Source organism: Pipistrellus hanaki (assembly GCF_964339955.1).
Source record: "Pipistrellus hanaki genome assembly, chromosome: 6".
Lineage (NCBI taxonomy): Eukaryota > Metazoa > Chordata > Mammalia > Chiroptera > Vespertilionidae > Pipistrellus > Pipistrellus hanaki.
Window position 1 is genome coordinate 15,347,362 of NC_140508.1, and position 16,958 is coordinate 15,364,319.

The 16,958-nt window shown below is 50.4% G+C and overlaps 1 protein-coding gene across 13 annotated transcripts in view; it reads right to left on the reverse strand.

Moving 5' to 3' along the window:
- The window catches only part of SYNDIG1 (synapse differentiation inducing 1), a 129,386-nt gene that overhangs the window by 39,941 nt on the left and 72,487 nt on the right, over positions 1–16,958 (reverse strand). For 10 of the 13 annotated variants that reach the window (XM_084887113.1, XM_084887120.1, XM_084887125.1 and 7 more), the window contains one exon: positions 6,658–6,905. In XM_084887113.1, coding sequence (XP_084743239.1) covers positions 6,658–6,905 — 248 coding nt within the window. The remainder of the gene's footprint in view (positions 1–6,657; positions 6,906–16,958) is intronic. The other 3 variants (XM_084887115.1, XM_084887116.1, XM_084887117.1) reach the window with 1 other exon arrangement.

Below are 16,958 nucleotides of genomic sequence, written 5' to 3' on the forward strand. Positions count from 1 at the left end.
TCAGGAACACTGCCCTCAGGCCTGCTGCAGTGTAAGTGTGGGGAGGTGTGTACCCATGGCCAGCACCATGCCTGGAGCAGCAAATGCTTGGTGCATAGGAGGCTTATCAGCACCCCATTGCCCTCACCTTCTCTCTTCCCTCTTTGCTTTGATGTCATGGCCGGCATCATAACCGGTCCTTTTCCCACACGGCAGAGTTCCTGCATCTTGTGCTTGTGGTCTTCCTCAGGCAGGTGGCCAGCCCTGGTGCATTCCTTCCTGGCTCTCGTTCTAGCTGCACATGCACTCAAAAATGTGGCCAAGGAGCCCCTGGTGAGGACCAGGCTGCCAAGGCCCTGCACCTCTACCAGAGTCCACAGTCCTGCCATGCTCTCTCTGGGCCCCTGGTGCAGCCTCGTCACTCTCCCTTTCTCCCCAGATTTCAACACCTGCTCCTCCAGCCCAGCTTCCTGGCAGCTCTCACCCACCTCCTGCCACTCTGCATGAACTCACGAGCTCCACCTCTCACTCCCCCATCTGCTCAAGAACATCTCCCCAAAATCTCTTTCGCCAGCCCCCCTTGACAACATCAATTTTCCCTCTTTGTTGGATTATGTTCATAAGCATTAAAATATGCAACCATTTCTCCACTTAACGAAATGCTCTTGACATCACTTTTCCTGTTAGTGATGACCCAATTCTCTCTGTTTACAACAGAATTCTTAAAAAAAAAAAGATAATTTGATGTACCATAACAAAGTGGTCATTTCCCATAATGTTTTTTAAAAAAATGTTCAAAAGTATAACATACCTACAGGAAAATGCACAAATCATAAGAGTCAAGTTCAGGCAGTAGAAACTAGTTCACTTATGAGTATGGTGGCAAGTGGGTAGCCAGCACCCAGAAATCCCTCTTTTGTACCTTACCCAGTGCCCCGTTCTAGTTCCTAGCATCAGGCATGGTGTTGCCTGATCTGTTCCTCCTGATCTCTCTTAAGTCCACACCATTGGGCTTTCACTTCCAGCCCCCCGAGACTGTGCTGGTCAGTGTTGCCATTGGCCTCATTGCTGAGAGCCTAATGCTCAGACCTGGTCTTATATGCCTATCCTCAGCCTAGATTTCTTTCTTGAACCTCCAAAATGTTCACACCCAGCTGCTGTGGGTGCCTCTACTGGTACGCTCACAGACATTTCGAATCTTCCAGAGGAAATGGATCAAAGCCCAGCTCCACCTGCTCCTTCGGCACCTATGCCCTGGCCAGAGGAGACTCCATCTTCTAGTCATCCTGTTCTTTCCTCCGTTTTCACCCATAACAGAGATCTCATGGCTATCCTTCCGCAGTCCATCTGTCCCCCACGGTTCACTAAATCCCCAGCAGGGACCGCAGTCCAGACCACCGCTGCCTCTTCTGGATGGTCACACAGCCTCCGGCATGGGGGCGCTTTCCACCTTGCTCTCCACAGGCTACCCTGAGAGAGCTGATGGTGTCTGTCCCCTGAGCAAATACCCCATGACATCTCACCCCAAAGAAAAGGCCCAAGTCAACATTACAGCCTAAACGGCCTTGTGGGGTCTGCTCTCAAACACCCCAGTCTTGTCACTTCTCTTGCCCCACTCCCTATTTCCACACCCAAAGGGCCCCACATCATTCTCAAACACACTGGCATGTTCCTACCTCAGAGCTTTTGCACTGGCTGTCCCTCTGCCTGAGAAGCTCCTCCTCAAGAGATCCGCATGGCTCATCCTGTAGTTTTATGGTGAAATGCTATCTCTAAGAAAGCCATCCCATGATCACCATTTTAAAAAATGCATACCCCATATCCATTTTTATAACTTATCACTGTTAGGCCCTCTATGACTTACTCTTGTTTGTTCCCTGCCTCTCAGCACTAGAATGTCAGCTCTGTGGAGCGGGTGTCCTGTTTCATTCACTGCCATATCCCTGTGCTCAGAACAGGGCCCGATGCAGAGCAGACGCTAAGTCAATGCTGGATGAATGAATGGATTTCAAGGATGCAGTTCCGGGTTGGACTCTCATTCTTCTAGGTTTTAAAGAGATTCCTTCTTCCCTAACTTATTCAATTCCCTTTGTTGGTGCCATTCATAAGATTCATAATCTGATTTTTAATACCCTTTCCTCATTTAATAACTGTTATAATGTTGCAGTTAGCAAAGGAAAGAAATGTTTTATGGAATAAAATGCTCAAATGTTGAAGCCACCTGCATGTAACCGTCTGGCCTGCACCCTGCCCAGTTCCAGACCCACGGCCTCACGGGGGGAGGGTCTCCAGTGGGCACCTGCCTGTGGGAGTGAGTAGGGAGCCCTGTTTAGAACGGGCTTCTCTTCCTCACTGCACCACGCTCCAGGCAGAGAGGGGGGCTGGATTTAGAAGCCAGTACTGGCTTCTATTTTTGTTTCCAAACAGATAAGAAGGTCAAAGTTTTATGGCAGAAAATGTCATTTTTAAGGTATAGAAATATCTCTATTTGCATCTACCTCTCTGATTTTTATAAATTATTTAATCCCTTGAAACCAGCTTCTTCATCCATAAAATGGGAATCATAATTTCCCACCTTTCAGACTCATTGCAAAGATTAAATCAGTGTGTATATGAATTAATTCACTAAAGTTGCTCAGCAAATTATGGATTCAGTTCTATCCTGCGCATCATTCAGAAGCATCCATTCCTAGATCTCCTACCAAAATTGCACATAGCACTTCCCTCTTCATAAAGTGGGTTAGGAAGCTTGCGTGCACTGGGAGCTGAATCGGTTAACATGGTTGGCGTACAATGATGTCTGAGACAAATGCTACGCCCCCTCCCCCACAGGCCTCCATGCTGATTCCTTCACCACAGTCAGGCCTGAGCACTGCCTTTTCCAGGGATGGCGCTGAGCCAGGCAGCCTGGCAGCCCCAGCCCCTGGCCAGCCAGCTCAGGCCTTAGGTCACCTTCCCCTCCCTGAACCTTGGTTCCAAGGCCACAGAGGGATGCTATGGCAGTGCCACATCGCAGGCTTGCTATGAGATCATGCAAAGGTACCAGCAACTTAAACTGAAGCAGCATCAGGACCAGCGGGAGGGCCTGTTCAAATGCGGGTTCCTGGACCCACCCCAGAGGCTCTGATGGAACAGACCTGTGGTGGGGCCAGACAGGTGCATGTCTAACTGTGCGAGGGATGCTGATGCTGTTGGCCAGGCCCACACCTCGAGTGGCAGGTACAAAGTATTTAACATGGGACCAACACTTAGTGGATCAACATGTTTCCCACTTTACAAGCACTTTCATTGTGCTTGTCAATGATAAAGTCTGTTGGAGAAAAGACCCTAAGTCGTCTTTTCCTAGGAGTCTCTTCATCCAGGGCCCCACACATGGACCGACAGTTTAGATTTGCAGGACAGCGTGCTCAGCACCCCCTGCTTTCCCTGGTACCTGTGGGGACTTCCTCTCTAACTTCAGTTCCTGAACACCTGGTGAGCTCCAAGCCTTAGGTAATTTTAACAGCACTTTAGGGATGAAGAAACTGAGGCGAGAAGAAGTTGCCTACCGATCTGGGCCCAGGTGAAATAGGACCGAACAAACACCACCCTGGGCTTTGTGAGTCCCGGGAGTCTGTGTATTTGTCTCAGCACTGCCTCCTGTCATCCAACCACTGAGATGCTGGGTTGGCTTTTCTAAAATGGCTCTGCATGTTCCCTCGACCTCACTGAGTGGTTATTTAACAAAGTGCAAACGCCGTCTAACTGTCAGTGAGACAGTGAACTAGGATCTGTGATAAATGAGGAAAAACTGCCGTCACACCAGTGTCAAAGATTTCCTTGTAAGTGGCGTTGGGACTTGGGGAGCTTTGGCTTCATCAGTATTCCGTTTGCTCTATTCTGACGTCACCACCCCAGCCACCAGCACCTCTGGGCAGCAGGAGGCAGTGGTAGCAATCACAAAGGCCACTGTAGAGATGGCTCTGGGTGCTCCTCTCTCCGGTGCCCTCCTCTCTCCAGAACTCCCAGACGCCTTGCCCGAGAAAGCGCTGATTAATGTGGTGTCAGGACGCTCAGAGTGGCTGTTCATTGCAGGTGCACACTCTCCCTGGGGCAGCTGCGTGCTCCCCTCGAATGCCTGCGGAAGACTGTGTGCCTGCAGACAGGCTGGAGGAGCACAAACAGCACGCCCACAGCCTCGTGGCTGTGCTGAAGCCTGTGTGTGTGTGTGTGTGTGGGGGGATTCCCCGGGTCTGCAGCCGAACCCAAAACCACACAGTGTGGACGGTGATGGAGAGAGCTGCAGGGGCCTGGTCAGCCTGGCCGTTCCCAGGTGGACAAATCTGGATACAGACCCCGTAGAGGGCACTTACCTCCAGAGACTTCTGCTCTGCTTTGCTCCCACTAAAGGGAAATCCATCCTCAGAGCACAATGAAAAGGACTGAAAGCCTGGGACCTCTTCTTATCCCCACAGTGAAAGCAAGCCCTCGACTCCCAGACCCCCGCCTTCCCCTCGGAGAAATGTGACCAGAAGCCTCCAAGGAAACGGCATTTCACGCTCACTGTTGAACAAATAATCAGAATCCTCTTTATCAACAAAGGTATAAAATGTCATGACTGGTCAGACCCAAGTCGAAGAGGTTTCTACAATGTGAAGAATAAAATTACTTTCTGAGAAAGAGACTCTACATGCTCGTCTCTGGAATTGTGGTCTTGGTGTTAGAAGTGCACTCTTTTAGACAAAGACCCTATGCACAACCTGCCCTGCTCTGAGACAGGCTTCACCGGGACACGGGGAGCAGCCAAGACAAGGGACAGCCTCTGTCCGGCCTCACAGGCAACCTTTCCTGTGCCCTCCCATTACCCAGGACACCCTCCCAGATGCATTTATGCATGTCCACTTCCATCTCCTGGAACAGGTGGTAACTGTCCTAGTAGAATCCAAGGTAAGAAGTCAATCCTCTGCTAAAAATGGGCAACCAGAGCTCTGCTGTGGACAGCACCTCCTGCTGGGGGCCAGGTCGCTTTCCCCAGGAGGCTGGGAGTGCCTGCTCCGTTTAACCTCACACATGTTAGGACTGGGATGCAGGAGAGACTCAGTTCATCGGAAAAGCCAGAAGTCCCACAATGTGTGAGATGCCATTTATTTCTCATGGCTCCATCCTGACCTTCCCTGTCGTAGTGAAGATGCTCTTGTCTCTGCAGCACTGTAACCCAGGTTGGGTGCAGTGTACACAACGTGGGTAAGCTCTCCTCCTCTGAGGTCTTCTTTCAGCAGGTTCTGCACACGAAGCATGTCTGTCCATAAGCCTTTCTCCAGGGCCCAGACTACGTCCTGGTCCTCAGCATACACAGGACCTACATTCTCTCCTTGGAATCTGCACACCTGGGCCTTGCTTCACCCAGAGCCTCCCAGGCCCCTCCCAAGCCTGGCAGTCTTGCTTTGCAGTCAATGTGTGTGCCTCCAAAGAAGGGGGGCCTGTGGCATTCTTGGACAGACTCACACAAGCGATGGTCAGGTCAACCCTCCAGGCCATCGATGGACATAGATCAACTGCTCAGCCCCACCTCAGCCGTGCAGGACTTTCCCATCACCCTCGCCACCCATTACCCTCTGGAACCAGGACCACAGGGCAGCCCAGAGCAGGGCCCCACATTGTCCCTCAGCTCCTTCGCCCCTACCCTGAAGGGTCTCCCAGTAACCCTGCTAAGAGGTGCATGCCTTCAGGAGTACCACCACCTGTCAGCTCACCGCTCTCCCCTGAGGGGTGTCAGGAAAGCAGGGGTCCAGGGGTAAAATAAAGAGCATAATGGGACTCCTGTCACAAGCCAAACAAAAGCCAAATCAACACTGAAACCAGCAAGAAGCAGTGAGAGGCCGCTGCGGGGCTTGGCCAAGGAATGGGTTTTTAAGCCAAGAGAAATGAGTATTTCAAACAAACGACCTCTCAGAGTCAGTGTTTGCTGCCTCAGTCCCAGAACCTCGCAGCTGGAGAGGGAAGCCCAGGGCTGACGGACGTCCCAGGAGTCAGGAGAGCAGCGCCACGCTCTCCCCGGCCAGCCCTGCAGCTGCCTTCTTCTCTGCTGGGCTGGGATGGTGGTGTTGCTGGAACCTGGTGCTTCAATGGGCAAATATAAAGGTCTTCCTTAGATTAATAAAAATGGGAAGATAGGTTATTTTGGAAAGAATGCTTTTCATTTGCTGGAGGAAATCTTCCAGAGCCTGGGTTTCCTGAAGGCATAGCAAGGAGGATGTTCTGCCATGAGAGAGGGCTAGACACCGAGCCCTTCCAAAGCCCTCTCACTGGCCACCCACCAACATACACCATTTCCGCTGGCAGAACATTGACTGAGGGTGAGTACACACAGGCTGCGGTGCAACAAGAACCTATTTTATCGAATGGCCCTTTCACAAAGAAAACACACCCCCTTTGAGTCCATTATCAGTTGGTTAGATGTCCTCACCTTAGGCACAGTGCTCTCCAGCACTGGTCAATGCCACTGCTGAAGCCCAAGTGCCCACGTGAAGGACAAACTACCCAACTTATCTGCTTTCCCCAGCAGACACTTGTTTCCGGTATTCAGCCCTTTCCCGGAGACTGCCTGCCTTACCTTGGGGAGCCATGGGGGCAGTCCCAGGACAACTCCTGAGGTGAGGTTGCCCTGACCCATGAGCTCCCTGTGGCACCCCGACTTACCCAGGCATGTTCTCCAGCCATAAAGTAAAGAGTCCTCTGGTGGCATGAGTAGAATGTCTTTGCTGACTCTCCTCTTTACTGCTGGGTGTGCTGGGTGTGTGTGGCCTTACCTCGTGGGACAGGTAGAAGGCTGCAATGCCCAAAGGCCAGAAGCAGCAGAGCATGGAGAAGACGCTGAGACCCAGGTGGTCCCGGGGAGGCATCATGAGAAAGTTGTCCTCGCTCTCTGTGTCACTGGAGTAGTTGCTCTGCAAGAGAGAAAGGGGGGATGAAGCAGGAGAAGAGGGTTAATAAAGAAACCACTCTGTGATGCCCTCTGAACCTGGCCCCAGAGAAGGTCACTGTTGTTATTGCCTGCAAGCACTTCCCCTCAAAAGGAAGTGCCTAACTGAGGGAACTCTTAACAAGAACAAAAGGAGAAGAATTCCAGGCACAAGGTTTTGGGTCGTTCCATAGATGACAAAACCCTACTCACAGATTTTTGGGACGAGGGCTGGGCAGTGGGTGTAAAGATCTACTCTACGGAAGATAGAACTGGATATTCTCTGAAGGACACATTCTGTGGATTCCACTCTTAATTCTGACACAGGGGGATTTCTATCTATCTATTTATTTATTTATTTATTTTATTTTATTTTATTTTATTTATTCACTACTGGCCTGGTGCACAAAATTCATGCACATTAAAAGGGAATTCATTAGAGGAAATATTTTAATATTGCTATTTGCCCTTTCTCCGTAATAGAAGTGTCTAGCCGGCCCCACCCCTGTCAAGCCCTGCTGGGTGGGGGACACAGCCTCATGTCCAGGCATCGGAGCAGGGGGGTGGCAGGTGGCTAGCCCCATCCATGCGGCCTCACCCAGACCTGCCACACTGTGAGACCCCAGATCTGCAGCTCTGTGGGACCCATTAATGCACCTCCTGGTGCCTGGTCGTTTGGTCATTACAGATAAAAATAAAGTCATGCGTTTAAGCATGCACATTCATTTTCAATGCCTGATTTGTCTACATTCTCTAAATTGCAAAATAAATAAGATCTTCAGCCAGATAGCATCACAATGTTGAGTTCTTTATGTAATGACACATACTATTCTCTCCACTCAGTATGCCCCATTTGAATGGATTAAATGTATGTGACTCATATCAAAGGCACTGCTGCTTGCTCTTAATACAGGAAAGCATTAGCTCATTACCTAATGCCATAAAGTGGTTTAAACGGCATATACTGACTTGAAGAACAGAAGGAATATAACAACAAAAATCAAAACAAAAAACAAGGTTCAGTGCTATGGATGGCAGAATCCTCTCCTCCCCCCCCTTTTTTTTCTTTTCTGCTTTTCCCATGAACCTATTTGCACGCTGCTTCAAAATCAACACAGAAGACAAAATCAGATGAATCTGCATTTTATAGTGCCATTTGCATACAAAGAGGTGTTTTTCAATCTTTACCTTTTTTTTTTTTTTTTTTAATTAATGCAGCTCAAATTTGCTCCCAACATTCCAGGAGCCAGGCCAACATGGCTGTGCATACACAGCTTTGCTAGGTGCTGTCAGGCTTCAGGGCTGGGGCAGGGAACACGCCAGGTGTTGCTGAAAACGAATCAGCTCTCCTCTCTACGTGGTAGGAATCTTTTCATTATAAAATGCAAAGCAGCAGCCATTTTCCATTACCCCCAGCCCCAGCCCTCCACACCCGGGGGGCGTAGGAAGAGGCTGGGAGGGTATTTACTCTTGGCTTTTTGATTTCTCTTATTTAACTGAGCCAAGTGACAGCTGCTTCTCTGAGCTTAGCGCCCGCCAGCTCAGGGCTAGCCGCACCTGGAAGGCAACCGGCAGAGCTGACCAGGGGCTTTGACCAAGCCTGAGTGCGTGGGTCACAGCAACCTGGGCAGGCGGGCTGCTCCTGAAGACTCTATGGAGTCCCTCCCAGCTCCCTGCCCTCCCCCTTTCACCCACAGGCCCCACTGGCATGGTGTGCCCCAAGGCTTGGTGTGCAGATGCCAGGGTTGCAGGTTCAAGACACTCCACCTCCTCCTGGCACTTTGAGCCATAAGCGCCGGCAGGGACCTTACCACTCGGTCTTGGTCTTTGGTCACTGCTGAGGTTTACTGGACTCTCTAGGCCAGGGACAGCCAGGACCTTTGCCTGTGACCAATGCCATGCCTGCAGCCTGCCTGGGGTACCCCCAGCCCTGGGAAAGTGTGGGGGTGTGACCAGCCTGAGTGAGGGGCTGGGGGCGGGGGAGGTTGGCTAACCATCCCACCCTGAGAGGCTGATCAGGGGTGGTGCCAAGGGAGGGACTGAGTGGAACAGCCATCTTGTGATGGCATTATGGTGTGAGGGTCAATTTGCATATAAGCTCTTTATTATATAGGATTTTTTAAGACTAGCTTATTGAGAGAGAGAGAAACATCGATATGAGAGTGCAACATGGATAGCTGCCTCCTACATACCCCCTAGTGGGGATCAAGCCTGCAACCTGGGCATGTGCCCTGACTTGGAATCAAACCAGCAACCTCCTGGTGCAGGGACTATGCTCAACCAACAGAGCCACACTGGCCTGGGCTGAGACAGAGGAATATTTAAAAAGCAGTTTGGACAATTCCAACTCTGATCAAACCTCCCTGCAGAGGGCACACTGGAGCGGAGCTCAAGGACACAAAAAGGCAGTCATGTTGTGGCAGGATGGCAAGAAACCAGGGAAATCCCTGGGCATGTGGAATGGGGAAACTGAGACAAGAAAGTTAAACAAGGCCAAGCAGTGTGGGCAGCTTGTGAATCACAAGACCTTCCCTTCCCCAACCAAGGACACTTGAGAGTAATGACTGATACCTCTCCTCCCTAACCAGCGAATACAGAGCTCCATCACCCTGGCCTGGGAAAATAGCGAGCAAAGACCCAATTAATGCCATTTGTGCCAGCTGAACCCTAGGACAGACGAAGCTGGGGAACAAATAACAAAAACCCCATTAAAGCCAGACGGACTTAAGGTAAAAGTACAACAGTAAAACGGACCAAAGAATAATCCAAAATTCCCCCAATATACTCATTCTGACACATCAGCATATTAAAAATGCACCTGGAAAGCTGGTGAATATTCTGCTGAAACCCTCCCCTCAGATTCTCACCTGCGGAAAAAAAAAGTGGGGGGAGCGGGGATAAAAAGCCCTCAGGACCAAGAATCAGTGTGGCGCCTATGCCCCTTCTTGGGCACCAACATTTGATTTTCTTCCTGAACTACGGTCCCTATGAGACTTGTAACCAGGGAGCAGTGGGCAGCTGAAGCCTGACTTGGGCTCACCCCGAGTCTGTCTCCAAGGCCCCCCACTCTACCTTTCTCTGACTTCCCAGTGAGCTCAACAGCCCTGCCTTGGCTCAGCTCTTTCCTGTAACATTTCTAAAGAGCCAAAGCCCTATGGAGCCCCACCTAGGCTCTCCCCTGCTGCTTCTTCTACCCTCATTCCTTCCTTTGTTCCCCTGTCCGCAGCATTAGTAAATGTACTCTCACACCCATCTGCACTGCTGATGTGAGATTTTTCCTACACAAAGTCAAGAACGCACTCACTACAGGCCATCCTGAGGCAGATCTGCTTTGGGTCGGTCCTTACTGGGAATAATCCTGTCAGTGTGCTTCCACTGCGACGTGCCCAGCTAGAGGATGCTTTTGTTCCAATTAGTTATCCCACTTGCTGGGCCCCCATGACACATGTTCTCTCCTCATCAGCATATGGCACACTCATTCCGGTTCATCCCAAACTGGGGCCACCCTCCGGGATGATTTTATAGAGATAGAGCCACGTTTTACTCCAGCTTCTGTCAGCTGTACGAGGTTGTTCAGCACGTGCCCTCCTGGTGCAAGCTGGAGACATGCAGGACCACCGCAGTGCATGCTGGCCTGAGGTGGCTTCAGAGGCAGGAGATCACCTAAGGTACCAAACACTCAGGGTGCCTAACACCTGTGTGGGTGCCATGGCCACCAGCACCACCCAGCAGTGCCCCCTCGTGTCTCCCCTGCCTTCCTACGCAGACAGACACCGAGGAAGCCCACAGGTGATGACGATGATGTCCTTTCCTATTTTGTTAATTAAAATGCATGTGAAATGCCCACCAGAGCCTCTAATCAGTGTGCAGACAGCAGCGGTGCTTTGGTGAAACGGTAGAAGCTTCCTGCTAGGACTTCTCTTGTCTTGTTGAGAAAACAGGCCAAGTCTGATGGGCTCACCCAAACCACAAACAAGGACCTTGTCTGGAGGGCCCTGTGATGGAAGTGGGTGACACACAGTCTACACAGCAGCTGTCCCTCCAGCCCTGCAGGGCAGTGGCTTTGAGGACCAGCCCCTTCCTGCCAGGGGTTACTGCCCCTTCTCAGGTGAGTCACAGGCACTGCTGAGTCTGGGATCACACAGCATATGACCACCCCCCCCCCCTTTCTCCACCCTCCCTTCCCCCCGAGCTGTGTCTGGAATTTACATCCTTTTACTCTGCAGCATCACCTCCCAGATGGTCTCCCCAACAATAGAGGGAAATGAAAATTACTCCCTTTATGTCTGTCAGAGACGGGAACTGAGCAGCCTTCAGGGATGCATAATTCATGGTGGATGAGGGCTGCCTCATGGGTATGCTGGCAGAGGGGTACACGAGTGGGGACCCTCCACTCTTTGTGGGATTCTGGGGCGTGGCTGAATTAGGAATTTTCAGAAGCCCCTATGGGAGGATGAGGTGGCAGAAGATTTCACTGGTGCAGAGCTGCCTCTCTCAGGTTCCAATGTCCCATTTCCCCCCGAGCCAGTCCAGGAAGAGGGGCAGCTGGAGTTCCGTAGAGCCAGAAAGAGGGCCAGTGTCGAGTTTCCATCCCATGTTGCAGCAGGGAGTGGTTCAAATTCAGGCCAGGTTCGAGTCTATTAGTCCTTTTGTGGGGCCCACCAAGGCCGTGCGCCATGTGGGCATGGGAGCCAAGAGAGCTCACTTCTTTGTTTAGAAGTTGAAACATTCAGGTTTTGTGTGCTTGCAGTGACCATGCCCATTCTGGCCAATTACCTGTTCCCAGGTCTGATTGATGAGCAATTGGCTTCCCCCATCACTCAGACCTTATTGGGCATGCATCGAACCTGCCATTGTCTAGTCCCTTCCCCCATGGATCAGCGGGGAATAGACCTGGAGGGTGTTAAATGCAGCTTTTTGGCAAAGCTGGGTAAGTAGCAAGCCTCTACTATCTGGTTTCCTCTTTCACTCCTTTCCTGTTAAACAATAACCAGGTTATTACAATGGTATGAAGTGGAGATGCACAGGTGCCAGCCCCTTGGAAGTTAACATCTTATTTGAATGGAGGCTGTGCAGAATGAAGGCTGTGCAGAATGGAGGCTGTGCAGTGTTGCCGGGCAGAGTCTGGGTGTCTTCATAGGCCTTCCTCTCCGCAGCCATATCAACCTCAGGGTCTCCAGACCCTCGTCTGGAAACAAGGGACCTGGAGCGCTGAGCTGTGCTGGAAAGGCTGAGCTGCACTTTCTGGGGGGAGGGCAGAGCCTACAGTGACAGCCCAGGCTGAGTGAATCCACAGAGCCTCTGAGCGAGGGTGAGGGGCAGGACTGAAAGGACAGCCTCCTCTAACCCTCAGCCAGTCTCTGAGTTCATGAACTTCATGCTGACAGATCCAGGTGCGGTTCCTGGTGTCCTCACACATGTACAGCAACTCTGTCTATGGATATCTGTTTAGTGTTTCTGATTGTTCCTTTTTTGTGTGTGTTTAAAAAAAAAAAAAAAAAAACCCACAAAAACACATGATTTTTGTTTTTTTGGTTTTTAGTTCGGGAAGAGTTTTATATACCCGAGTTGGCTGGATTCTAATAGCAACTCTGGAAATAGGTGCTCCTGTCTGTATTGTCACTTCTATTTTACAAAGGACAGAGCTGGCCTCCGAGAAATGGAAATCTTTCCCAATCACAGAGCCACCCAGTCGATGGCTGCTCAGTCCAAATTATGCTGTGTTTGGACACCAACCAAAAACATGGCTATAAATCAACTCTACTTTACCTCAGTCTCTTCTCGTCCAAGATAAGGTGTCTCCTATGACCCAAGGATTCAGATGACTTTACTTACTTTAAAAAAAAATATATATCTTATTGATTTCAGAGAGGAAGGGAGAGGGAGATAGAGAGAGAGAGAGAGAGAGAGAGATAGAAACATCAATGATGAGAGAAAATCATTGGTCGGCTGCCTCCTGCATGCCCCACACTGGGGAGCAAGCCCACAATGTGGGCATGTGCCCTTGACTGGGAATCACACTGTGACCTGGTCCATAGGTCAACACTCAATCATTGAGCCAACCGATTGGTTGGACATGACTTAACTTCTTGACTGGCCTGTTTCATGGTGGTGACATGGAGGCCAGTGGTGGCAGTGTCCCATGGAGAGTTTTCTCAATCAAATGGCCAGGGTGCGTGAACTGCTGGCCCAGGCCACACAGGCAGCCGGCAGCACCAACTTCCGCCTTTGGAAACTGCTTAGAATGACACTGCTACACCCAGGAAGCAAAGAATCAGACTCCAGGGCACTCCCCCAAAATCCTCACAGATTTTTATTCAGAAGCATAAGGAAGCACACTACAAATTACCGAGTTGTTGCTACATGGCACCAGAACAATTAGTCAATCTTGACTAAAATAGATTTTAAAATAGATTCAGACAAATTACAGGGTAGACGGAACAGCCCAGCTTTCTTCCATTAGTAGGTTGTAAGTGGCTGTGGGCTTCGTGCCACCAAACAGCAAGGAGAGGAAGCGAGGGCGCGTGCAGGAGGTTATGTACACAGCAATACACCAAGCGGAGAAAATATGCATAACTACCAACACCCATACATCATCACCCACAGCAGCTGTTACTAAAATTCCTCCTCATGGGTCGTCAGATTGGAATTGCTGCAACGCAGATTGAAAGTATTCTAATGAAGGTGAAAGTCCTCCCTTTTGAGCTAACCCTCTGCAGGAGGCAAATGCTACAAAAAGGTAGAGAAATGAAGGAGCCGCTGGGATCCTCAGCCGGTGACTTGGTGACCTGCTGATCTGGCCGTTCCCCCTACCATCTGCTCATTCTATATCCCATTTTTGTTGCCTCCACTCAGTGGAATGGCTTTTAGTCAGCTTGGGGTTTTCTTGCCTGGGGTATTTTAAGTCCCGATGTGTCCCATTCTCCCAGCTCTGCGAGCAAGGGCAGCAGGGTGCCTTTCAAGGATGGGAAGCTGTGCTCAGCTGTGTGACTTAGTCTCCCTCAGGCCTCACTCATCCCCACAATGCCTCCCTCTGGGCCACATGCTGCTCTCCCACTGCCCCCTGGCCTTCTCTGCTTGCTAATTCTGGGGCGCACCTACTGCTCGGCTTGAGGGAGAGAGCAGAGGACCAGCGAGCAGGCTGGTGCAGGGGTGGCCTCGGCTAGGCCGGGATGCAGAGTCCAGGAGGCAGCCTTCCTGTGGAGGCTCAGGTTGCAGAAGCACTGTTTAAAAAACACAAGGACAAGCATGCAGGGGTGTTCCTTCTAGAGTGTTCCTGGCAGCACTGTTTAAAAACAGTAAAATTATAACAGAATTCTACACACCAGGCAGGTACGAGGGTAGCGGTGGGAGACAGCAGGGACAGTCTGGCAGGGTGTCCTGGAAAGCTCTGAGAAGTGGCATTTGGCTAAAGCCCTGAATATGGTGAGACAACTAAAACTGGTGGCATGGCTGATTATTGGTTGCCCAGGGAAGGTGCTTATAATAAATGGAGTGAAAAACCAGGGCAGAAAGTGAATGTATCATAGTTCCTCCAGGGTGCCTGGAGTTAGATGCTTCTGCATAGAGGACATGTCCTTAACTTCTTTCTTTCTTTTTGCATTCCTGGGTTTTCTTGTTTTGTTTGTTTTACTAAAATAGGTAATATGCATTTGGCAATGAGAATTATAAAAAACAGAGGTGCTCCCAGTGTAGAGGCCTCCACCATCCCTCTGTCCTCGCCAAGAACTCAGTGGAGTATGTTTCCCTGAGACTCAGCCTGGAGAAATCGCATGGCATGGGCCTGACACTCAATGAGCCGCCGTCAGAGTAGGATCCGAAGGAACCAGCACCACCTAAGGGCGTGCGCTGAGACACGGGTCACCCATGACCCCTGGCCCCTTGGACCTGTCTGACTGAGGATTGAGCTCAGGGCCTCCGAGCTGCCCAGGACACCCATGTCTGTGCGGACTGGTGCAGCAGCCACAGCCACATGAAGCTCCATACACTGAAATGATCTCAGATCAAATACACCTGACAGTTAGTTCCCCAGCCACATTACCATATTCCAGTGCTCAGTAGCCAGAGGCTGTTGGTGCCTCTCACAGTGGATAGCACAGAATCCCAGCATTTCCATCATCTCAGAAAATTCTGCTAGACAGCCCTGTCTCATGGGGTCTGGTCCCTATTAACTCTTGCCTCATTCTCTCCCACCCAGGGAGCGCTCTGCTGTTCCTCCAACAGGCCGGCACCTGCTCCTGCCCCAGGGCCCTTGCACTTGCTGTTCCTCACCCGGAAACACTGTTCTTCAGGTATACACGTGACTAGTCTTCTCACCATATTCAGGGCTTTACCCAAATGCCATTTCTCCTCAGAGCTTTCCAGAATACCCTGCCAGACTGTCACTGCTATCTCCCACCGCTACCCTCATACCTGCCTGATGCATCCCTTTGATCCCCAGGGGTTGCTGGCTTATTTACTGTCTGAGACCCTTCCTCTAAGCGCTAGGAGGGCAGAAGTCTCTGCATGTTTTGTTTGTAGCTATATCCTAAGTGCCTACAATAACACCTGGCCCACAGTAGGCACCTAATGTACCTGCCAAGTGAGTGAAGAATTAATGTGTGCCCTCAGCCAACAATGATAGCACTGACTGACACAGCAAAGCTCCCCAGTTTGTTCAGAATACCCTGGGCTCCTTAAGGTTATCACTGCCCATGAATGCACCGTCTTCAGCCCTTCTGCCCCACCACAGCTCCTCTCCTCCCCCACCTACAACACCTTTCCTGTGTATTCCAGGATGCACACCCAAACCAGCCATTCAGGTGAGATGGCAAGGAGGGAGGGAAAGAATGATGACCCATCTGGCTCAAGGCTGCCTTACTCAGGGCGGCTGATGAACAGAACCAAGGATAAACCATGGCCCGCATGCAGGCAGGTGTATCTGTCAACCTGCCTGTGTTTGTCAGCTGCATACTTGATGTCTTATGGTCTTGGTAGCCAGTATGCAACATGGTATCTTTGTCTGCGTCAGAGTAGATACGTGTGGGGAAGCATCTTTGATATCCCAGACAGGTCAACACCTAGCAGAGCTTCTACTGAAGGAAATAACTCCTAGTGAGCCCTGTTGGCAAGGCTAATGTCTAGGTTTTGAGCCCCGGGTTTCTTTTTTTCTTTTTTGTTTAAATATTTTTATTGATTTCAGAGAGGAATCATGCTCTCTACTGGGGATTGAGTCCACAACCTGGGCATGTGCCCTGATTGGGAATTGAACTGTGATCTCCCGAATCATAGGTTGATGCTCATTCACTGAGCCACGCCAGCCGGGAGAGCCCTGGGTTTCTTACAAAGCTAACACTGGGATTATCTTCCTTCACCTGTACCATTAGGGTGGGCTCCAAAAATCCCCGGGTATCCACTTAGGGGTTCTATTTGGCAGCCTAGCTTTGGAAGAGTAGGTGAAATCATCCCAGCTTTCCCCAGCACCTTGAAGCCCACTTGCCTCTCCTTTACCCAAAATTAGATCAATAAACACCACAGATGTCTCCTAGGGACCCTCTCTGTGTCATGCGTATGGCTTGCAGATGCAAAGAGGCATAGAGATCTGGGGGTTCAATCTATGAAATGCAAAGAAATCATATTTTAGTTTCTGAACACATATTACCCTAAATTACTATTAAATTATTCCAAGAATAAAATTTAGTTTCTCCAACTAGATAGTAATTTTCTTGTCAATAGAGACTATTTCTTACACAGATGTGATGGAAGCAAATTAAGGCACAAAACCCTCTACTGCAAGACTGAAACTGTCTCTTTGGGGCCTTTTTAAAGAGCTCGTTTGTTGAGTATGTTGTACCTGAACAGGCCAGGTAGACAACAGGACAAGGAGCTGGAAAGAGCCCCACCGTTTTTCCAAAAGTGGTGTGGATTTGGGGACTCCTAGGGAAAGCTGTATAGAAAAGGTGGGAGGGAGAGGGGAGGTCAAGCGAGGGGTGAGAGGGTATCTTGGGTTTGGGGCAAGCAGAGGGTGCGAGCCAGTGAGCAACAAGGCTGCAGGGACGGT